This window comes from Coturnix japonica, chromosome 3 (genome assembly GCF_001577835.2).
Source record: "Coturnix japonica isolate 7356 chromosome 3, Coturnix japonica 2.1, whole genome shotgun sequence".
NCBI lineage: Eukaryota > Metazoa > Chordata > Aves > Galliformes > Phasianidae > Coturnix > Coturnix japonica.
Window position 1 is genome coordinate 70,680,700 of NC_029518.1, and position 25,286 is coordinate 70,705,985.

General features: G+C 38.0%; 1 protein-coding gene across 1 annotated transcript; it reads right to left on the reverse strand.

Annotated features, from left to right (window-relative positions):
• Nucleotides 1-555: 555 nt before the first annotated feature.
• On the reverse strand, nucleotides 556-25,281 carry LOC107311990 (cytochrome b5 reductase 4). Its single transcript, XM_032443652.1, has 16 exons — nucleotides 25,138-25,281; nucleotides 24,241-24,399; nucleotides 23,039-23,161; nucleotides 20,161-20,245; nucleotides 17,279-17,320; nucleotides 14,564-14,618; nucleotides 12,993-13,050; nucleotides 12,799-12,892; nucleotides 12,234-12,266; nucleotides 11,110-11,232; nucleotides 8,606-8,746; nucleotides 8,324-8,476; nucleotides 7,709-7,859; nucleotides 3,381-3,467; nucleotides 1,844-2,008; nucleotides 556-1,106 (listed from the first exon to the last, which is right to left on the reverse strand). The coding sequence occupies exons 1-16, from the start codon at nucleotides 25,210-25,212 to the stop codon at nucleotides 1,052-1,054; spliced, it is 1,599 nt and encodes a 532-aa protein (XP_032299543.1). The 5' UTR covers nucleotides 25,213-25,281; the 3' UTR covers nucleotides 556-1,051.
• Between the last annotated feature and the right edge of the window lie 5 nt (nucleotides 25,282-25,286).

Consider the following 25,286-nt stretch of genomic DNA (forward strand, 5'->3'; position numbering starts at 1 on the left):
GCGTGTGCCACTGCCTCACCACTCCTTCTGAGAAGAAATTCTTCCTGATATTTAATCTGAAAATAGATATTACTGTTATATCTAGAATGGTGAAAGCTATTTTACTTTCTTTGTTTGTTGTTGTTGTTTCCTTTCCCTCCAAACTATCTGACAGCAAGTTACAGCCTCATAATGACATACTTTTCGTAATAGAAAAAAAAAAAAGCCCACCTATTTGAATACATTTATAATACTACAATTTGTCATATATATTTAGGTACTTACATGGTCCTTACCACGGTATCTGCAGACCATAGGCTGTCATGCTTTTACACACAGAGCAGCGAATGAGAAGGGATGTCCAAGACTAAGACACTGCCTTTGTTATGAGTTTCAGTTGGCATCCTAAGCTTCTGGAAGCCCCTTCTGTAACATCATGTTATAAACTGAAAATACAAAACAAACAAACAACAACAAAAAAAAAAAACCCTACAAAAATATATTCAGTAACATAAAATCTTTTATTATTATTATCTGAGGTAATTTTTAATATATTTTTTATACTTTTATTCTTTCTTTACAAAGCCAAAAGTCATAATTGGATTGCTTGCAAGTCAAGCAGAGACTTCAGATGAAAAAGAACATTTTTTCAGTGACTGGTTACCTGAGTTACAGTGCAAGATTTAGATTCAGACAGTATTGCTCTTCAGACATATTGCAGTAAGAAATAAGACGTTCAGTTCAAAACCTACATCGGTGCTTGCAATAAAAAGAGCTTTCATGAACCAAAACCGAGAGATACCTTACATAACACATATCATACACTTCTGCTTCCTTCTACAATAAATTAATACATATGATGACTTAAGTATTAGAAAATAAATATTTACAAAAACAAGATAAAACACAGTATAAAATTTTTTCTTCCAAAGATGTATTTCTTTCAAGAAACAGTTTGGTACCAAGTGTGAAATTTCAAGTCTTAAAAAATCACTTCTCACTTATTTAAATTCATGGAGGTAAATAAATAAGATTGTATTGAACTAACAGATACTGATATCTTCATACAGCTTTATGCAGTAAAAGCATGTATCTCTTCTTGAGAGTATCCAAGATCCTTCAGATATCTGAAAGTCAGAAATCAAATTTGTAACATCAATATTTGGAATCCAAAATTCAGCACAGATACAACTTCAGCACCTCTGCCTTGATTTTATTAAGACATGCACAGCAAAGTTTTCTAAATGCATTTACTAATGTACATGAAGGACAACACTTTGATCATATATGCAATTTTAGGTTAACAACACAGTTCCTAAAAATAAGTAGAGCTACCATTTGATGCATCTCTGCTTTATTAAAAGACAACAGTTATTGGTCAGCTCCACACCCTCCATTAGATCTGTGTAGCTGTCCACAGTGGTGCCACAGAAAAGAGAGCCCTTTAAATATAAGCCATATAATGAAAGTATTTGGTACAGATGTAAATAAATACATTAATAATAATCCAGAGAATTGCTTGTAATAGAACAGCAGCTTTGATTCTTACTTTTACTAACTTAATTTATCCAGCTAACACCTACACAGTAAGCTTATTTCCTATGATATCATTTTTTCTCTGAGTAATGAATTTAAAGCAGGACTTGGGAAAAAAATGTTAGAGAGATGCGCTTAGAGAGTTTTGACAAGTTATTACAGCTCATGGAACTCACATACTGCATTTACTCTTTTAATTAAAGCTTTGCTGCAAAGCACAAAACAGAGCCATTTTTGAAAGACTTTCAAGTCAGAAACAATATAGCTGGCAAGGGTGACCAAACATTGCAGATTCCTCATTCCCCAACTCATTACTTAAAATACTCACTGTAGTCCCTGCTCTGTAAAAGGTGCTGGACCACAGATGCAGATAAGCACTTTGGAGTCTTTTTTACTTCTTTTCATACACTCAGAGAGAAGAGCTGAAGAAATCTTCCCCCGTTTATCCATCCAGTCTTCTTTTGGCTCTGAAAGAATGAATTGAACCTCAAACCTGGAAAGCAGAAGAATATTCCAGAAATATTGTCTTTGATTAGAAAACTGCAATAGAAAATACTGAGACACTGCCATTTGTTACGATTACTTTGTTGTTCTACTCTGTTCCTACTGTGCAAGTTTAATTCCTACAGACATTTAGCTGTTCCTAGCACAAGTCAATCAAAACAGCCTCCAAAGCCGGATGTTTAATTATTTAATGCAATCTTTAAATGTTAAGAATGGTAGCTGTGTATTTCACCTTACAATAAAGAAATAAAACCCAGCAGGCACCAATCAAGATATTAAAGTATGGATTTTATTTTTCCATTACTGACTTATCCAAATGTTGGCATAGCTCAACTCACTAGCGGGGAAATAAGATTGTTTAGCCAAACCTTCGAAAATATCAGCACAGTTTAATTAACAAGAAAGTGTTCTAACTTGTTTCTAAAACCCACTAACAGTAGTTATCGAGTGAAAAACAAAGACTTGTGTATCTTAGGTTGCTACTGGAAGGGAGAAAGGGATTTTGCTGTAAATTTGCACAATGTCTAGACTACAAAGCCTTGAAGGTGCCAGACATCACTGTGTTATGAAATAATATTGATTTTTCACATCAATGTTATGAAGGAACAGCTGAAATTAATTTGTTCAATTTCAATTTAATACAATTTAAACTAAGAATTACATAGGCAGAAATGACACATACTTGTTTCACCAAAAATCCAAGCACTATTAATTTAACTAGTACTAAAAGGGTATTCAAATTAAATGGCAACTCGACATTCCTACATACATCTCTTGGCATAAACATGACCTGCTAAATGAAGGTAACATTACACGTGAACTACAGTGTTTTAATCCATAATTAGACTGTAACTGAGAAAAATAATGGTGAATAAACAGTAAGTAAAAATTGAAGTAGGGCCTAATTTGAACTCTGAATTTCAAGCTAAGAATTTTGGCCACACTAAAGAGACTTTTCATGACTCTTCAGTACATTCGGAGTGTTGTTCAATGGGTATGCTATCTTAGTCTATTATTTCCTTCTTTTTGCATATCTACATGTCCTAACATTAAGGCTAATTTTCTATTCATTCAAAAAGCTTCTCTGACAGTCTTAGATATAATTACATCTAATAATCCATCTCCAACTAACATCTCAAACACTGTCACACCAAACTCTTGGCTATACCCTGCTAATATGCATCTGTGCCCTATATAATCAAATCACCTTCCACCTCCTATACCTCATTAAATTCTAGATAGAAGTTTCCAGAAGTAGGATCTGCCTTTGTGCCTTAGCTGTACAGTTGCTGTATGCCTCCAGGTATGTTCTGCTATACACTGAGATGATACAAATTGTTCTTCATAAGAGTTATAAATACCTTTCATCTCTAAGAGCTAATTGCTCTAGCTGGTTTCTCCAAAGTATGTCATCTTCTTTTTTGTTGAAGAAAATAAGCTTCACTGTCCTTAAAAAGAAGTAAACAGAATTTAACCGCAGGTTGTTTCTGTATTTGAAACACATTAATGAATCAGAACTTAGTGGACTATAAAGAAGCTCTTTACATTAAAACAAACAAAAACCCATACTCTTCCATTCTCTTCTTAAATCTTTTTGCTTCTAATCCAATAAATCCTTGTGGCTGTACTTCAAATCTCTTGGAGTTGTGACCCCCTCTTATAAATGCCATAACTTTGCGCCTTACAAAGTTGCAAAATATGGTTGCAACCTATCCGTCAGGAATCACTGATTTTAGAAAATTAAAGTCTCTTATAGTTACTAAGGCCTGACTGAGAATACAGTATACTTGCTTGTCAAGATTTATCTAGTGGTTTCTCGATATTGTTTGAGCACTACTGCTGCAGTTAATACATCATTAGTGAACTCTGTCAATCTTTTCTGTGTTGCATCTCTACAAGCTGGTATATGTAAGTGGAATTTCAAGAAGCTCATGTCAATACTAAATTCCTGAAGATAGAATCCAAGCACATAGGAGTAAAAGAAACCTAATTCATCAACTTGGAGGCAAAACTACAGCTGTGACCTGGTTATCTTATTCATGCTTTATTCATTGGTTCAGCGCCCAACACTCTCCTAATAAAGAGACAACTTTGCTTCTAAGAGACCAGCAACAGACGCATTATGTTTACGTGAAGCTGTGTTGAAGCTATTAGTTCCCCTCTCCTCCACCTGTGTAGCTTGCAGAGCATCCTTCCAATCATGTCACATATGCTGGACTTCTGTGGAGAGGAGTTCATGGGCTCCAGCTACTCCTTAACTGCAATTTCAAAGCCTGTATTCTCCCTGAAGACATACTGTTTTTCTGTCTTCTAACCTTTTTCCTCTTCTGCAGTCTGATCACACTTCAAGATACCAGCAAATCTCCTAAAAGCTACAGTAGATGCCAAAGAAATCATCTTCCAGTTAAGAGAAGACATTCATTTTCAGCTGTCAAAACTACTGTGCAGAGATATGACAATTATGTGTAATACCAATCATCAATGGTGTTACCAAGAGAAGTTTCAGATGCAGTACAACTCAAAATAACTTGCAATATACGAGCTCTGGAAAGCCTTCCCAAATCAGCCATGATCCATCTTTAGATCTTAAAATTAACTTAGTCAAAAGCTTGTGCCAAAGATCAGGGCCCTTATGTGCTTCCCAGGGCCCACTGCCTTGAAAATAAGAAAGTAAAGCTTCAAGAAAGTAATGCTGTCAGAACTGGGATGATGCTCCACAGCATCAAGCACCGCTCAGATGAGGAAAAAGGTCAACAAAAACACACATGGGAAAGCCAGAAATTTACTCCTTGGGAACAAAGGTAGGAACTGGGATGTGCAAGAAATAAGTCTGCATACATTTACTGATAGTCTGCACTCACTGTATATATATTTATCTGGTGCAGTGCTGCTCATAACATGTTACAAAGAAAATAAATAGCCTCCAAACTTGGAATGAAGTGGTAAGAGTGCTGCTACAAAAGAGGGAGAAGCTAAAAGGAAGATATAGAGATTTAGATATGATCCCTAATGCTAGTGAAGAGATATTTGAGAGAACAATAATGGAACTTTAGCTCAGAAAAAGAATGAGGAACTGTCAGTTTTTTGAAAGGAGATGGGAGGCTCAAATATACCACAAACTTCCAGGGATGCAGATTTCAATAAGCTCTGAAAATTGCTATGAAAGGTCTTAAAGGATGCACAGACAGAGGAACAAAAACAATCCTTACATGAACACAGAGGAAGAAGAAGTAGAGAATGTTGTAAAAACAGCTTCTAAAACAGAAAAGAATGCTAACGAAAGTGGAACAGCGTATTAAGAATGAATATTAAATTGATGCAATTGTTTAGGAATGAAAACCTAGAAGCAAAACAAGACAGCTATCAAACAGAATGAAGAACAGACTGTTCCAGGGAAGTATTAGCCCTCTGCCTAATGCTTAGTGCCTCTGTGCCTCAGCCTGCTTTATGAAATGCATCTAGCTGATTGGAGCAATACACCACAAGTAAAAAGGAAAGAAGGAATACTACGTCCTCATACAATCCAGCCAGCAAGAGACGAAAAAAGACTGAACTAAAATCATCATGGCTTTATTAACAAAAGGATAGTGCAGACAGGAAGAGAATAAATTGCATTCCACATTCACTGTAGATAGGAAATAACAGACTTAAAATAAAATAAACTAAGGAGACAAGCTAGGCAGAATGATTGGAAATCCAGTGATCCAAGACATCAGTGTCAAGGAAAACACCACGCAGGGAAGCTGCGGGTTCTCCAGAGTTATCAGTACTACCTCAGAGGTTCAGTCAGCACTTGCCTACAACTAGACAGAAGCTGCTTCAGTAGGTGATGTGATCATAAAGTCATTTAGGTCCCTCCTCAGCATTCTCTCTGCAATTTGTGTTCTAGTGTACGTGAACCACATCTACAGCAACTGTTACTTTTCACAGTAAAATGAAGAAAATAACATTCATATATTTATATGTATTATATACACATAATGCATATAAATATTAAGTGCATGTATACATGTGTGAAAGACACTTCTGTGACATTTGCTTATAAATAAAAAGAAACAAGTTGGGGAAAAAAAAGTTGAGGGTTTACTCTGCTTACAGAGAACATATTAAGACTTGCATCTTTCACTACTGGTTTTACTTTCCTTGCTTTTGCTTTCATATTATATTCACTTCACGCATAAGTTTTCCACTCAAGGAGGAGGAAAAAAATACAAATTCACTTAGTAGTGTTTCCCAAGTATTTTACCAGATGATACATTTATTTCACAGTGACAGACTGCCCTGTGCTATTTGCTTCTGACAATGCAAGATCCTTCGGAAGAGCCTTACCCTCAAACAGTACATACACTGTGTTCTCACAATGCAGCATCTTTTGTGCCAGACAATACACACTACTGGAACAACATACGCTCTTAGATTCTTTTCTAGAAACAGATTACTGCAGTACACATATAATCCTTTGTAGCTTTATTATGAAGACTAGCCTTTAATTTAAATCCTTTATCCTCTTTCAAAATATGCTTTATGAAGACATAATGAGCCAAAACATCCTGTGCTTATATTCAATAAAACCCAGTAATACAAATTAATAACCCTTACAAAAGTCTGAACTCAAAGACACAGGAAAGGAGTGTCAAATTTGTAAAACTATCCTCTGCAACAGCTTTTCGGAAAATAAGAGTCGGGAGTGTTTTCTATTTGTGTGCTCACACAAATTACAACAGTTCACATGGACAAAACCAATCTATTAAGAAATTCCACTAAGCAAACTGTTGCTAAAAGGAATACAAAAATACCTCATATCTCTTTCAGAAGATGCGCCCCAGACATCCTTTGCATTTCCTTTTGAAGCTGAGCTACCAAGTTATTGAGTTTACTTGAACTCTCTCGAGACTTTTTACAGTTCTAGTTTACATTACAGATTAAATAAAAGATACACATGACAAAACATTTAGGGATCCACATCACTCAGTCTTTTACAAGAGAACAGACCCAAGACGAGCAAGAATCCCTCACATGATCTGCCTGAATGCAGCTGAAATATCTATTTTAAGACAACAGTACGGTCAAGCTCAAAAGCAAAACAACAAAATAATAAAGACAATGGATCAGATCTGGAGTAATTTTAATTTGAGCTCCTAGTCACATTCTTCTCCTCTCAACAAGAGAAGATTTTTCTAAGAGATACTAAAGAAACAGTGGAACTCTAATGAAAAGCACTTGTGTCTCACATCAAACCACAGCTTACTCTTTACTGTGGAGTGGATTGAGATAACTATGCCCAGGGACTTGAAAAGCCACGGTTACAAACAGTAAAACAAATGCCATAGCTACTCAAAAATTGATTTGTTATTTATATGTCTGCAGTGACACAGTTTAAGGCAAATAAAACCAGTTGCCTGCTGAAAATAGGAGGAAGATTATAACATGTAAAATTACATTAGCAAAATGTAATCAAGCGGCTTGTAGAAAACTAAATGGTAAAAAAGTCTGAGAAAACCTGAGCACAGACACTACAAGAGGAAATGGTGCTCTGCATCAGTATCTCAAAATAAACTGAAGAAAAATGCTTTCATGCCCTTTGGTTTTGAAATCATTTTATTAATACTAAGGACAGCTCATCACACTTCATCTTATGCTTCCTATGAATCACTTTAGCTTGAGGATAAATCATAATTAGTGTACGTACCGGAGACAATCAACCTTAGTCAGAGCAAAATTCAACAGCTTAACCATTGGTGTGAAGCCTGTGCCTGCCGCCAATAAAAAGAGGTCTTCTAGAGCTTCAACTTGTGACTTCTCGAAGTTACCTTCAGGATTGCTGACAGAAATATCATCACCTTTAAAATCAAAATAAATGGTAATCCTTAATGAGATGAAAAAAAACGAATAATCTGATTTTTAAAAGGTTCTTTTATACTCCCTTCTTCTTTGTAGTGCTGGGATTCATTTCTGAATGGTACAATATAAATCACTCATGGATCATTTATGCTAAAAGAAAAGGTGTTCAATCAAAATGCCTGGCCTTTATGCTATGACTATACAGATTTGTGAAGCTCTATTAAAATTCTGCTTTATATCTGATACATAAAAGGAAGTATATCTTGAGGCTAATAAAAAGTTTGCAAAATACTACAGTCAGTTTTATTTTAGAGTATATACAGTCAAATACAAAACAAGTAACAAATATGAATATATACACAAACAAATACAAGTAATTAACTGCCTGATACAGCTGACATGTGCAAAGATAAAGCCAACCACTGTGGAACTAAACACAAAACACCCCAAAGCACATATTTACCTATTTGTAGGTGGTCAAGTGCCTGCGTGAACAATCCACAGGAATAAATTTTGATCATTAAATATATATGTGCACCATCCTGGCAAAATGGTTCTTTGAAATCCAGTGGCAAAAAAGGCAATAAAGGTGTGTACGGTTTTACTACTTCCGTCCCTAAAGAAAAGACAAAAGGTAGCTGAAAGAACAGGAAAAATGTATACACTAAGTTATCTGCAAGCAGCAGAGGTTCAAAACAGAGAAATATCTTCAAATATCTATGGTCATATTCTCAATTTTTCCTACCTGCAATGATTTGTTTGAGGTAAACATGTTGTCCAATGGGAACCTGGAGATGAGTGCTCTTAGGCAGCATAAAGCAGAAGAGCCTGGTGTCATGGGTAACTTCTGTCTTAGAAACCAACTTGCATTTCCTGTAGAACAATCCTAAAAGCATCAATTGTCTGTTACTTACAGATCTTTTAATAAGAAAGAAAAATAAACATAATATATTGCAACTTAAAAAATACTTCAAAATATGAATAGATGCAAATGTTTCTAATAGGGCTGTCCACAGGGAATGATACAGCGCTTGCAGAAAGAAGCCATATATTCTCTGGCACCCTTTAATCAACTACTACCCCTAGCACAGTCTACCTACAGTACCTATGCTACTTACAGCATTGTTACTGCTACACTACACCAGAACACCTCATATGTGCTCACAGGAATTTCTACCCCATCGTTCAAAGTGCCAAACAAATTACAGCAGGAATTTCTATTGACAACAGTTTAAAAAAGGAAATTTCCACATTTATGTGGAGTTTCTTCACCTTAGAAAGGCATGTATAATGGCCTATCAGCATTCAACAGCAAAGAGCTTTGCACATTCTTTTAGGGACACAACATCAACATTGAAATGCTTACACCTGACATAAAACTAACAATGAGTGACAAAAAAATAGAGAATTCAAGGCAATGCATCTGTGGTAGCCTATACATTATGCAGCATAAAAGTGCCAGATGTAAAGCTATAAAACAGCTTTAACTAGACACCTCAGGTCTTGGAAGCAAAGCAGCTATCGAGGCTCTCCATCAGCACTAGCACTGCTCCTATTGTTGCCTGCCTGTCTGGAAGAGGCACTGATCCCCAGGTGCTTGGTGCAGGTACACAAGTCCCGATACACCTTGTATCAGCTGTCCTGGCTGCTCTTCTCAGCCATGGTAAAATTTGAGGAACTTTGCTTCTCAACGAAACAGGGCTAAAGTTACTTTATCTACTTCACAGTTACTTCATCTATGCTTAACTGTAAATAGTGTTAAGAAAAATTGCTGTGTTTGCAACACACTTACTGGTTTCTGCAGTTTATTGAAGGAAATGTAATATTTTCTTCAAAGAACTGCTTAACCTCACATATAAAAATGCATCAATTCACTTACGAGGTCAGTCTTACTTTACGAGGCTGGAAGTCATGATTATTTTACTTCCAGAATATACTTATTATACTTCATAAAAGGCTGTTTTGCACACCAAACCAATTTCACATCCAGCAATGATAAGAAAAACAACTGAGTTGTTAATTACTATTTCCATGCTCTTAGTATAAGAGATGGGGGTTTCTCACACTTAACAGCATTTGCTCTAAGGGAGCAAAATTGAAACCTAGGCAATTTAGAGGCAGGAGGCACAATTCTAAGCAAAACAGAGTGAGGCTAATTAAGTCTACACTATGCAAACAGAAGCCTCCAATGTGCAGATATTATTGCCACACTGAAAGCAGAGAGATAGAATAAAGGCAAGACATTTAGCACTGAACATTCCTCTTTCATAACCCTTCTAGTGTGTTCAATTTTATTTCTTAATTAATAAATCGCTGAATAAAAAATTCTGGACTATGGTTTAAAAACCAGATATATCAATATATTTATTACATTTCCTCACCTTAGTAATTGAGGAACCGAAGAAACTCAGCTCAGCAAGCTCTGACTCAGTGGGTTCTAAAACTTGAATAGCAAAGCTACATTCTATACAACCTAAATTTAGCTAAAGAGACGTGTTTTATACACATATTCTTCCTTTCTGGAGCACAATAATCTGTCAACTTTCATGGTCTAATTACCGTAACTATGAGCCAGTAAGAGTGAACAATGTTTAATCAGTTCTCAATTTTGCTCTCATACATACATAAGGCAGTCTAAATTTAGTCAGCTTTTGGACACAAATAGGCAGAGGGTCAAGAATGCTTCTGAGAAACAGGACAGTCACAATAACATCAGAAACATCTTTATAATAGATTATGTTACTGTATAGAAATTTCTAATTTAGCTGGAAAAAAAAAAAACAATCACAGTCATCAAGGTAATGCACTTGAGTGCTGCCACAAGTTCATACTACTCCCTCACCAAAAAATGAATTTATATGTAACCTCTACCACTTCCTGCAGATGCAGCAGCTTATTTAGAGCTGGCTTTGAGTGCTTCCTTTATGCATAGCTTAAGTTACAAAGTTACACAGTGCTGGAACAATGTTACAGCATAGAAAAGGGATGCACCTGTAGGAATAGTAGGATGTGGAGGTTTTTTGTTTCTTCACTAGTTACTCCTACAGTCTTTGCCACAAGACAAGGGTCTAATGAAGTTTTCATACAGACAAAAGGGATATCAAATACACAGGCAGTCATTAGATGCAACAACAAGAAAATGTTCCTAAAAAAATGAAGTACGGTCACAGAAAAGAAAAATCCTGGGAGAAAACACGTTTAACATGCCCTAAAAAGTCTTAAAAGAACTGCAAATGTGGCCACGTTTACCTCTTTCCTTGCGCCTGATGAGCGTATTATGACCCTCCAAAGGCAATCCCAGCACTTTCCATTGACTATGATCCTTCTTCTTTAAAATGATCTCTACCTTCCCAATTTTTTCAGCAATATTTACTATAAAAGAAAATTGTTTCCCCGCTGTTACTTGAAGTTACACTTCATACAACAATATAATTTTACTCCTTTACTAAATTCCAGAAGGACTACTCATTTTTGAACAAGCACAAAATTAATGCATGACATTAAAATACTTCCAGTTACCTTTAATGTTTTACATTTTAGTTAGAAGAACAAGCACTAACCTAATATGTATAATGTACTATATTTAATAAATGTAATAAATACATTGTGAAAAGATCCACAGTCCATCTGGTCAGAAATAACAAAGTCCAAGTCCTTGTTTACTGGAAATAGTTAATTGCTACCACATACTCCCCCCCCCCCCCCCCCCCCTTTTTTTTTTTTTTTCCAAATGGCCATTTGAATCTCAGAATTATCAAGGTTGGAAAAGACCTAGAAGATCATCAAGTCCAACCATTACCAATACTTCCCAGCTAAATCATATTCATCAACACAACATCCAAACGTTTCTTGAACACTCCCATGGTCGGTGACTCCACCACCTCCCTGGGCAGTGCATTCCAATGCCTGACTACCCTTTCCGAGAAGTAATACTTCCTAATGTCCAGCCTGAATCTCCCCTGGTGCAGCTTAAAACCATTCCCTCTAGTTCTATCACTGATTACACGAGAGAAGAGGCCAACCCTCAGCACACTACAACCTCCCTTCAAGAAATTATAGAGAGCAATGAATGAATGAATGAATAAACAAGTTTATGAAAATCCCATTCAAAGCATAGAATGGCTTACATGTACACAACACAGCTCAATTCTAATTATTTTAGAGATACTCCAAAGGATCAGAGCACCATCAACATGTCATTTTTTTTACAAGCTCAAGAGTCAGAATGTCAATTGTGTGGTTTGATTTGGTTGACTGTGCCAGAACCTGATGGTACAAATAGCTGTAAAGTACCTGATGGATCAGAAAAATAAATGAAAGTTCTACACTCCCATGTTAGAAGTAATATAGAAAAGTTACAAGAAACAACTTACCAGCAAAGTCATCTTCAACTTCATAATCCAAGTCTGAAACAGAGAAATAAACTAGTTTAAGCAAAAATAGAATTACATTCTAGTCATTATATATTTGTACAGTTTAAACCAAGAAATATTATGTGAAGTAATGTGCTTACAACCATACGCATCTTTACTTGGCCCTGAAATTTCACTCTTGCTTCCTATCGGTCACTTAAACAGTGACTCATGATATAACTATCAACTCATATTCATCTAAATCATTCCACTAGGTCTTTTTGAATAAGGTCATTTTAGTAAGTGATCAATAACATACACCTGAAATAGAGAAACCTGCATAACTTTTACATCAGTTTCTTGCTACACATAATTCCACGTGGCTTAAGACATCAAGCAAGAAACAGAACAAAAAAAAATACATACATACTAACCAGATGAAAAGAGGATTTCATAATGTAATCATTTTCAATACAGAGGAATAACATTTAAGCAGTATAAGCAAAACATACATGGGCTGATGTGAAGGTATTAATAAAGTAAAATAAAAATTCAGTATTTTCAACCATAAAATTACAGTACCCACCAACTTCTACAAGATATGAATAGTCATCCAGGATGATCTCTCCCCGTAATCTTTTGTCTTGACAGTCCACTATCACCAACTCTGCATTCATACCCTTTCACAGACAAGGAAAAAGAGCACTTTAATGAAGTTCTCCAAGAATTCGAGCTGGATCATAAGATCCTGTAATTATCTCTCTCTTAAAATACATTTACCTTCTGTTTAGTATATATGACAACTGTGATCATATCATCTGTTTGAAACCAGTCATAACTGTAAAATAGAAGTACAGGAAGAAAATATATATACTTTTGTTCAGCATACCAAAATACATTTAAGCAGCAGTTTTCAAGTAGAACTTCTTTCACAAAGATACCAGCCAAATACAACATTTTCAAATACATATATTTTCAAGAGGTAAGCCCAGAGATTAAAATAAAAGCAGTCTAATTATCTGTCCTAATAGTGCACAGCAGTTAAATGTTATGTTATACAGAACTATATAGTTATAGGCAGAAGTCTTAGCTACAAAGCATATGCATCCTCTTTGCAGTACATGAACCTTCCAGGAAAGCTGGTCAAAGTCCCTGGCTCCAAGCAAAGTTATTAAATTGTCAGAGCAGTTTCCAAGAGTTCCAGGTTCTACCTTCAAACCACAAAACCAGTTTCCTTCGTTTGCCCAAATCTAGGCTTTGCATTCTCATGATTCCCAAGCTACCCAAACCTTGTAATAACTACAGGGTAAGGTAGGGCATACTGTATATATCTTATTGCTTCCATTACCATATATTTGCCAGGGTTTTCAAGACCTATTCAGCATGGTAGCATACCTATCTAAATCCAGAAAAGCCATACATCTGATCACATCTAACATTCTGAAGTAACTCCAGCATCATGAAGGCTGCAATCCCAGTAAGTGAAAGTCAATTCTAACTGCATAACTCCACACACTCCTCACGGGTACATTATTACTGTCTTCTCTTGTCCCCAAGTCCTAGCTACCTCTGTTTCATGTATGAGCTCTTGGAGAAGAAAGACAGGATGCCCCCTCCAAGACACGCTTCTGGTAGCCAGCAGCTTCCCATCAGGCACTTGGTCATGCCAGATATACGTGAGGAAAAGGAAGCAAGTAGTGGTGAAAAACTCCAGAAGATAAGCCATATTCCATTTGCAAAATAGGGCTTATGAATGTGGTTGCACATAACTAGCCCAGAGTTCATGTAGTCACATTATGCAAAAATCAGAAAATAAACTTCAGAGATACAAGGAATCAGGAAAAAAAAGATACCTTAGTGACAACAGCAGGTATTTCATTGTATTTTTAAGGTCTGCTTTGTTTTACATTTTCAGACTGCAGAAACCTGAACAGCTCATTGTATCTTAAAACATTCCAGCCTGAAATGAGGTACCTTTCTGAGGCATGCCAATTATTACCAACAAATGAGTCAAGTAAAATAAATAAATAAATCAGCCCACATGGAATCACTTCCCATGAGTTTTCTCAAGAAGTAAAAGACTGAGGAGCCAGTGAAAATAAACCATACAGTCGTATAATAATGCAGGGCAGTAAAAGCGTTAGAAACCAACAGACCAAGCCAAGAAATATGCTTCATCTTTTGCCTGTAGGGTCTGAACCTCAGCTTTCCTACTTATAAAGTGATGGTAATGAGATACTCATTCAGCTGAAATACCAAGATCTGAATATGGAAAAAGTTGTCTGTATTTACTAAGTACTGCACAGAGTTATTAAATAGAATGTTCAACAGAATGAAAACCAAAAGTTTACCTTGGAGTTGTATCTCTAGCAGAAGCACCCAGTACTTTCCTCTCAGAGAGCATACCTACAGAGGGCAAAGAGTTATTAAAACATGTGCTGTGAAGTTCATTTAATAGAAATCATAGTAAAACTTCTTTTTTTCTTTTTTCTTTGTCCAATTTTATTTGCTAAATAACCCTTCTGAATATATGGTGGTTTTCTTTTCACAGGAAAGTATCCATGTACTTTATTTTGGTTTTATTCAGCATTCCCTCTAGGAGAGCAGGTTCCTAGAACATGAACCTCAGTTTCAGAAATTAAGAGTTCCATATCCCACAGAACCCTGCATATGAGTTTCCTGGTATTTCTACGCTGCTCACTGTTTCATCAGGTATTAACCTGTCCTTTCATACTTCGTGATGGTGAAGTAGGGATAAAACATCTTAATGAATTCAATGGAACTATTTGTTCAGCTTTGATTTCAGCTGGCCTCTCTCTACTTTGTGCTTTGCTAGGAATCTGGAAAATATTGAACAGATATAATAGATTAAAGCAATTGCAATCCTTTACCAATTTCAGTAGAAGGAAGCTGTGTGGAAGCATGATGGAAGAAACTGCACTGACTGAGATATAACACAATTTGTAACATTGCATGATAGCAGCAATTTCACCAGACAATGGTTAGGCAGTGGTCTAAGCTAACAGCTAGTAAATGCTGGACAAGTGAAAAGGATTCCAAGTCCATTCAAAGCCAAACCTTGCAAACTAGAAACGGATACATGTACAGTAATTATTTTGGTTAGTGAGAGTTCACATGTTAATTATCTTCTATATGCCAATTCATTTTGGAAGTTTGAATGGAAGATATATGTGGGAATTACATGACTTCACAATGTAAAAAGTAAATAAAACTAAGAGTACCATTCTAGTATAAATTAATCTGCCAAAACTACAGATCAACCACATGAGGAATGGGGCTCACTGGTATTAAATCATAACACAGACATATAACATATGCTTGGGCTGCTCTCCGTGGATAAGGGCAATTTGTGATCATACACACTGCTTGCTTTTGTGAGGCAACAGAAATAGACAACTGCCAGTGCAAGAATATTCTAGCAAACTAAGTTATTTGTTAATTACTCTGAAGTACTGTAAAATGTTATTTGAAAATAAGAAGTCATGCTGCAATAAAAAAGAAAATTATTCAAGTGAATTACTTAAATGACTCAGTTAAGGTTAGTGCTCTGCTGTGCATGATGGTCATAAAGAACATAAAGAATCCAAAGGCTGATAGCAGCTATGAAGTGAAGGAGTTTAAGTTACTGAAACGAGCAAGGTGGTGAGAAGAACTACAGCTTCGGCTTGTTCAGGGAACTGGTTGGCAAAATTTCATGGGAGATCTGATAGCAAGACTGCTGACTGATAGTCTCTTGTGTTATCCTCACAGCCACAACAGAGTCTGACAAGTGAAAATCTGGACAGAAAATTAGCAGGACTGCCAGGTGCAAAAGGTGTGATCAACACTACAAAGTACAACTGCCGGCTAATTACAGCTGGCATTCCTGCTGCAGACAGTAAGAAATGAAGGGAAGTAGCTGAAACATCAAAAGTTATGCATACCATTCAAAGGGACCTGACAGACTAAAGAAACAGGCTGACAAAAACTGCACTAAACTCAAAAGTAAATGCATGATTTCATAACATAACAGGCCAGGGAGCCTGTCTGGATAGAAAGCAGCTTTGCAGAAAATTTCTTTGGGACATAGTAAACAAGCCTGATCAAGCTAGAGGACATACTACATTACAACACTGTGGTGACAGAAGCCAAATGCAACCTGATCAAAAACATAGCTTATCAGCTTGAGGGAAGCAATTCTTTCCCTCTGTTTAGCATTTGTAAGACTACATCTGCAGTACTGTGCTTTGTTCTGGCTCTCCAGTGCAGGGCAAACATTGATGCAAGCTAGTCCAGTAAAGGGCCACCAAGTCAGTCAGCAGCTGGAGCAAAGAATGCTTGAAAGAAGGCTGAGGGAACTGGGCCTGCTCCATCTGCAGAAGAAATGACTATGGGAGAAGCTTCAATGCAACCTTCAACTACCTAACAAAAAGGGGGCTGGGGGAGGAAGGAAGTACGGAAAAGACAGCAGGGCTCTTCTTAAGGGGGTACAGCTGAAGGCAACAGACAATAGCACAGAGAAAAGAAATCTCCTTATTTTAATAAAAACAAACACACACAACCACCAGAAACTCTTTCTATGATGGCAGTGTTGCTCATAGGTGTCTGACCTAACATCCAAGCTCATCCTGACACAAGCAGAGAACTGGACAAAACAAGCTCCAGATGTTTGTTCCAACCTAAACTATTTTAAGATTCTGTGAAAACTTTCTGTTTCTGTTATTGTCTTTGTTCTCTGAAGGCCCAGAACAAGCTCAATCCAAATTTACCTGGCACTGCTGTAATGGCAGATTTCAAGAGCACATTTCTGATCTACCTTCTCTAGTAGAAAGCCTGTCCATCTTATACTTACTTTTTCTACACTACTGCGCTTCCACCTTCTAATGCTTTAATCACTGAATCTGCAGTGCCTGACTATGATTTTGCCTTTTGGACTTCCACAAGATCACTACTATCTCAAAATCCCATTCATATGTAAAGACAGAAACTGGGTAAGTATCGTTCATTAAAGAATATTCAGGTAAGTTTAAGATTCATTTCCCACCTTGATCCAGAAGAATACTTACCATTAAGCTGTTTCTTCTCTTCAGGCAGGGTAGAAGAAATGTCTAAAAGCATTAAGAAAAACAAGCATGACAGTGAGAGCATGCAGTACAGTACTTGCATACATCATATTAAAGAAATGTGCCAGTGTAAAGCTCTCCAAATAAACCACACCAATAACAGATTGGCCAGGATGCTCTGGGTGCCAAGCAGTCATAATTATATGTAGTAGCACTGATAATAATCCAAAAGATTATGTGTAATAACAATAATAAAAAACCTATAACACAAAATGCAAGGAGTCACACAGCACTGAATGGTAGGAAATGAGAACTTATCTGACTTTTAAAAACAAAAAGTACAGGTTTCCTTGTGCAACAATAAGCTTCATAGCCAAGAAGCTCAATGTGTCAGACTTGGAAAGACACTGCTTGAAGATAACATACAGTAAACACCAAATCTGACCTACCACCACCAAAACTGTCTGGCAGAAACACAGGAAAAAGAAAACTTTCCTTTAAGTTTCTTCTCTCAAGTAGTTTTATTGGACAAGTTATCATCTGAACTTATCATTAAATCTCCAGTACACTGCAACTAATTCCAAACGACAAAACAAAACCAGCAGAAAAAGAAAACCTAAACTAGATGAGTGCATAGTGCCAATTCATATACATAGCACTCAATGACAAAGTCATAGTGCTTCTTGGTCACATACATTTCTTCTAGTCCTCTGGAAGTACTCAAATCCTTTCCACCTTTACACACATATCACAAAAAACACTGGTGCAAAGACCCCTTCTGCATTCAACTTTATTAAGAGACAGGTCAGGGGGAAGCAGGAGAATCCAATTTGTTCTTCCTGCTCCCTTTCATGAAAGCAAAAAGATGAGTGTTTCTCCTCTTATTGTGGGTTTCTGAAGCCCTCCCTCTGCTCTCTCCATCAGGGATAGAAGAAAAATGCCAGTATGATAGCAAATGAAATAAAGGCTTCTGGCAATTCATCAAGCACACAGTACTGTAAAAGGACTTCCAAGCTGAAAAAGAATTGTCCTTATCAGAGACTTCCACCCTGAGGTAAAAATACTCCACAGAATGAATGGCACAGTTCCTCTCAAACTTTGTTGCTTCTCTGTATATTCTGCTACACATTACTTCAAGCCACCTGCTAGAATAGGCAAGGCAGTCACGAAGTCTCATTTGTCATTAAAAGGTAATTGTTTCAGTTCAAAAATATACTCTTTTCACTTTAACACACAGCACTGAAACTGGCACTGTAGATTCAAGGACACTTGTTTAGAAGCATTTCCAAGACACACCTCTTGGATCATACTACACCTCTTTCAGCATAATATCAGTAACAGAGTACAAATAAATGCATGCATTCCAACTCCTAAGTTACGTCTGTATATAACATCAGTGGTAACAGACACTAATGTGTCCATGAGAAACATCATCAGTAGTAACAGTTACAGCCAACCAAGTATACAATTAGCACAGATGTAACAGCCAAGTATCTTGAAGGCAAATCAAGCAAAACAATGGCAAAACAGCTTAATGCTGTAGAGGTTTGTTGAGAGAGATTGCAGGAAGAAGGATAAGAAGCAGCCCTACTACAGAAGAAAGCAGAGAAAAAATAAACACCAGAAAATGGACCATCATAGCTGTCAGGAGCAAAGATACGTTTCTTTTTATCACTTATGTATTGTCATGAGAATTCCTCCAGTTGCAGAAAAGTTACACTAATGAAATCAATAAAAGTCAGATTTACTTTTTATGTTTGTGATTCAGATGACAAAGTGGCACTAACGTATCTATAACATGTCAGATCCATGAAGCAGCCCTGCTGTCAAGGTATCTCCTTGCATTGCAGCACTCAGCTTCAAAACTCTACAATGGAATTAGCGACCTAGCAACGCAGAGATGTAAAATCCTATCTCCCTCTGTCTACGGAACAATGTCAACCTAATGACAAAGTGATCTAAGTGCTAAGCAAGTATGCCATGTTCCCTTGTCAGAGGTTGAAATTGTGACCTACAGGATACCACAGAAGGTGAGAAAAATAGTTACAAATATCAATTCTGTCATGCTTTCACAGCAGTTTTGCTACGGGTCACTATTCAGTAATAGTATCTGGTTGCATGATACTGGCATTTTTCACTGTGGCCTGTAAACCAAAACAAATACTGAAGATAATGTCTTTAGAAACCACTGTCAGCGATTTAAGACAATACGCTACTTTCTTTCTCTGTCCTGGCTCTGATGAGCCTGCTGAATCAGCAACATTTTCTCCAAATAAATCCAAACTTCAGCAGACTCAGTAAGGAGTTTTCTAAAAACAATAACCGTCCAGAAACTCTGTTCATAGATCTCATTTCAAATGCAACTTTCAAGATCTACATCTGGGGCTGGAATCATCAAAGTGAAAAAAATTGACTTATTTGAAGATGCTCTAAATCACACCAGAGGGCTGTTAGGAAAACCTGCCTGCTGGGACCTATTATATATAATGTATATTACATATATGTGTGTGTATATGTATATATGTATATGTATGTATAAAATATGTGTGTGTGTGTGTGTGTGTGTGTATATAATGTGTGCGTATATATATATATAATGTGCATATATGTGTGTGTATATATATATATACACACACACACACCTATTTCTACAAACATATAGCCCTTTTCTGACGAAAAATAATATTCTAATAAATAAAATAAAATTCTAATAAATAATCTAATAGATAAAATAAAATTCTAATACCAAGACTACGTACATGCAACAGCCTTCACTTCTGTATCAAAACACAGACACTCCTCATAAATACGATGATTTCTTGCAACTTCCAGACACCTTTGGAATAAAGCATTATGAGAAATTATTTCATTCTAAAAGCCCTCACCTTTTGGAGCAGCAATAGGCTTGAAAGCCATTCTCCCAACAAGACATTCCTTCAGCATCGATTCATAATTGACCCAACGATGAACCTATATTAACGAAATTGGTTTTCACAACTTTTGTATTTTTTTTACAGTGTTGTCGCTCTATGCACTAAGATACAAACACCATTGTTGTATATCAGCTGATTTAATTCATTTCTTAGTGTTTTGTTTTTAACCCAGACACCAATTGTTCAATTTTTTTCAGTATTTTTATTTCTTTCACAAACAACAAGTATTTAAACACACACAAAAAGACCTTGAGTATCTGACAACAGCTTAATTTATCTGTTTTATGTGTTGCAGTACCTGAACATCACAACCTTTAACAACAGAAAAAGTTTCAGAATAGTTTTTATGATGATCACAACATAACAGAATTTGTCCTTACCACAAAGGAAATTAATCTTGCTTAGATATGAATATGGGGAATGGGACTGAAGAAGAGAAGGCTGCGGGGTGACCTCATTGCAGCCTTTCAATAACTGAAGGGAACCTACACCCAGGAGGGGAGTAAACTCTTCGAAAGGGCTGACAATAGCAGGACTAAGGGAAATGGATCCAAGTTGAAGGAGGGAAGATTTAGGTTAGATGTTAGGGGGAATTTCTTCACTAGGAGAGTGGTTAGGCCCTGGAACAGGCTGCCCAGGGAGGTTGTGGATGCCCCGTTCTTGGAGGTGTTCAAGGCCAGGTTGGACGGGGCCCTGGGCAACCTGATCTAGTAAAGGTGTATGTTTGGTGGCCCTGCCAGGCAGGGGGGTTGGAACTACATGATCCTTGAGGTCCCTTCCAACCCGGGTCATTCTGTGATTCTGTGACTGATGATGGAAACATAACGTACAGCATGGTAGTTTAGACACATCAACATCTCCTATGAAGTTGGAGTGTTTCTGTTTGTTTGTGTCTGACGATCATTGAATTGTTGGGAAATAATCTATTTTAGAAAGTCAAATGAAGTGATGAAAGAGCAGTAGTTTACAGACCAGAACTGAAGAACTTCCATAGGAAATAGATAGCAGAAAAGCCAGCTCTGATGGGGGCATCAAGGATAACACCTCGGGGAAGAGAAAAGGTAACGGAGCACAGCATGACAAATTTGAATGGTTCAAAGAGATTTAAAAACAAAAACCTTCAACTGGACCAGCTAAGCAAACAAGATAAGGAAGTCCCATCCACAAGTTGCAGTTGCATTTTACGTAGGTAGTAGAAAGAAATGAAAAATTTTGAGTGATAGTTATGTTTTTCAGGCATTTAAGAACCACCAGCAGCCTACCAAACTCTTAAATACATCAGTATGTAATAGATACAGAATGCACAGGCAAAAGAAATGCCTCCAGAACTGGAAAGACATCAGCCAGAAATGAAAACTTGGAAGCGGTTTTCCACTCCTGAGACAAAACAAACTAACAAAAACATCCATGTTACAAAGTTCAGATACATTTTGTTGGGCATCTGGAACCATCTTTGCTGCCTCCATTCCCATTTCTAAGTACATCCCACCAGTGACAGTGATTTTGCTACAGACTTTCAGGCCACAAGTTGATACAGCATAAATTCCCAGGAGTGAAAATGAAAGTTAATTTAAACCTGAGCAGCTTTGTGACCAACAGGAAAATATACTGAAATCCTGTGCTCAGACACTTAATTTGTCAAGAGATTAACCAAAGACAATAAGACAAAGCTAAAACATCATTTCCAGTACCTGAAAGGATCTTCCAGTACCTGAAAGGTTCTTACAGTGAGAGTGGGGCAGGTCTCTTCTCACTAGTGACAAGTGACAGGATGAGGGGAAGTGGCCTCAAGTTGCGCCAGGGCAAGTTTAGGTTGGATATTAGGAAGAACTTTATGGAAAGGGTAGTTAAGTACTGGAATAGGCTCCCCAGGGAGGTGGTTGAATCGCCATCCCTGGATGTGTTTAAGAGCCGTTTGGATGTGGTGCTCAGGGATATGATTTAGCAGAGGGTTGTTAGAGTTAGGGTACTATGGTTAGGCTGCGGTCGGACTTGATGATCTCCAAGGTCTTTTCCAACCTGGGTAATCCTATGATTCTATGATCATCGCATCTCTCCTTTATTTACGTTCATTCTTAAATACGTTTTGCAAGTTAAGAGGTGACACACTATGATGTCAGAACTGTAAAGAAATGACAGAAGTCTTTAACAGAGTAAGTTCCCTTTCTGCTCATCCCGTTTCCCAGGAGAACCCTGTGAGCCAAGAAGATGGGAAGAAAGTCTGTTTTCAAAAAGACCAACTCAGTGAATCACCCCCTACGAAATCAGACTTTATTTTCAGCCTTAAAGAAAAGGTGAACAAAGAAGAGACCAGCTGCCATCTGACTTGCTCACAATGAGTTAATAGCAGTCTCAGTGCCTCTTCCTTAGTACTTTGTTCACTGATAATGTGGTAACCAAGTTAATAGAAAAATGCTACAACTATATGTCAAAAAATTCATGCTCTTCTCTGAGAAGAAAATGGCTTTCAACCGAGAGCAATTAGTCAATACATTACTGCATTGAGGAGGTAGGAATCTGAAGTTTAATCACTATTTCTGCTAAAAACCAATCAGTTGGTTAAAATGGTCAAACTGAAGTAAAACCTCAACATAAAAGAACACTTTCATTATTGATTTTTGACGCAAAATTTAAATGATGATTCTCTTTCAGCACATTAGTGCAATTCTGAACAGTAAAACATTGTCTTTGCTTACAGCTCAAATGGTTTAAGTCATTTCCACTGAAATGACCTAAAATAATCAGAAAACATGCCATTTTTAAAAAAATTTTTATATTTTCTGAGATACCTTTTAGTGAAGAAGTGTCATTCACTGCCAGTTGTTCTCACCTGGTCAAAAAGATCCGTACCATCAGTTCCAGCTGCTTTCATTAGTTCATCCTCACCACCAGGATGATATTCCATGTACGGTGTGACGTTATATACTAGTCCTGCAGGAAATGGAATGCAAGATCATGTGAGTAAGATATTTTACAACCACGGCAACAATTCAACTATCTCTAGAAACAGTGGAAAGATTAGTATCTATTACACAGTGTAATAGCAAGCAATATGGTTTTCCAGAAACAGAAGTCACACAACCATATGGAACCCAAAACAAATCACACAGAGTTGGTCAGTAGGACAAGTTTTCACAGAATCACAGAATTCTAGGGGTTGGAAGGGACCTCTAGAGATCATCAAGTCCAACCCCCCTGCCAAAGCAGGCTCCCTACACCATGTCACACAGGTAGGCATCCAGTCAGGTCTTGAATATCTTCAGAGAAGGAGACTCCACCACCTCCCTGGGCAGCCTGTTCCAGTGCCCCGTCACCCTCACTGTAAAGAAGTTCTTGTGCACATTCATGCAGAACTTCCTATGCTGTAGTTTCATCCCATTACCCCTAGTCCTACCCCCATGCACTACTGAAAAGAGACCAGCCTCACCACTATGGCCCCCACACCTCAGGTATTTATAAACCTGGATCAAATCCCCTCTCAGCCTTCTTTTCTCAAGGCTAAACAGACCCAGTTCCCTAAGTCTCTCCTCATATGGGAGATGCTCCAGGCCCTTCACCATCTTAGTGGCCCTCCGCTGGACTCTTTCCAAGAGATCCCTTTTGTGGCACTGCAGGACTGATCCCTGGGACAATCCTAATTGATAAGAACAATCCTCCTGGACTGGAAAGGTTTTTTTGCACGTTTTACTGAGCTGATGTTCTGAGGGATGTAACCGCTGCGCCATCTTGTGTACAGGATTGGTTACTGCACCTCAGAAAATGCAGGAGGGAAATTATTTAACCCCCTGCCGCCCCATTCGATATCCTTCTGTCCTATGTGGCAAGTCTGTTTGATGATCACCCTACTGGCTTTTGAAAAGTTAGCTCTCGATTCCCTTCTCCTTCACATTCCTTTCAATTTTTGCTTTTTACTGCAGAGGCACAGTCTAACTACGCTAACACAAATACTTAACAGCTTTCTGGAAAAGCTAACTTATTTTACTACCCTTCTGCATAGCACTGTCAATAACATTTGGTTTTTTCTTTTAGTACTTCCAGAACAATACATATCCAGCAGTCCTCCTTTTTGTTGTGCTTAGCAAGCTCATCCTCGGTCACTTCTATTAGCCTCCCTTTCAAACCAGTAAGGTCCTTTCCACTTTTAGTTAATCGAATCCAATCCATAAGACTCCTCCCTGGTTTTAAAGGAACCTGGAAAGTAACAATTGTACAAATATCATTAAACTCTAAGGGGAAAAAGAGCCATTCAAAATGTTCTTCTAAGCTCCCAAGGAAAACTGGGACAAAACGAGAAATAACCCATACTCTTCACGATCACTTGGGAGCCCTACCCAGAAGTAAAGCTGCTTACAGAGGCTTCCTATTTTGTAACCCAACCAAAAGGATTCTCAAACATTTATCATAAAGACTTTGTAAACCTCTTGGCAACATGAGGTCTCACCCAGGGAAAGCTGGGGGCGTGACCTACTGGCTCACAGGGTAAGGGCAGAACAAGGTCTCACAGATGAGACCGGCATGACAGATCAGGAGCCTCTTTATCCAAACACTACAGTGGAGAACAGAGTGTGAGAACTGTGGTCTCTGAACACTGCAGACAGAGCACACAAACACAAGTCAACGGGTGCTGCTTCACTCTGGCAGTTTGGGTCCCAAACCAACTAAGCGAGGCCCACAAGCGCACTCCGTGGAGGGACACTCCAAACGCAAAGACGAGTTGCACACAGCTGTAAAGGCTGCGTAAGAAAACCGAGACGATGCAGAAAGGCCGCACAAGGAGCATTGTGAGCCCCACGAAAAGGAGAAGTGCGCTTATACGGTAACGACGCAGCTCCGGCCCAGCCCCAAACCCGGCCGGCAGGGCCGCGCCGTGACGGCCCCAGGGCCGGCTGAGGGAGAGCCCCGACCCCGAGGAGGCTGCGCAGGCCCTACCTTGGTGCGGCCGCCCACGGCCACCCGCTGCTGAGAGCCGGACGCCGGGAAGGCCTGAGGAGGCACGTTCAGCATCCTGCCGGCCTGGCCTGCACCCGGCGGGCAGGCGGAGCGCTACAGCACAGAGCGCAGACGCGGCCTAATGGGCG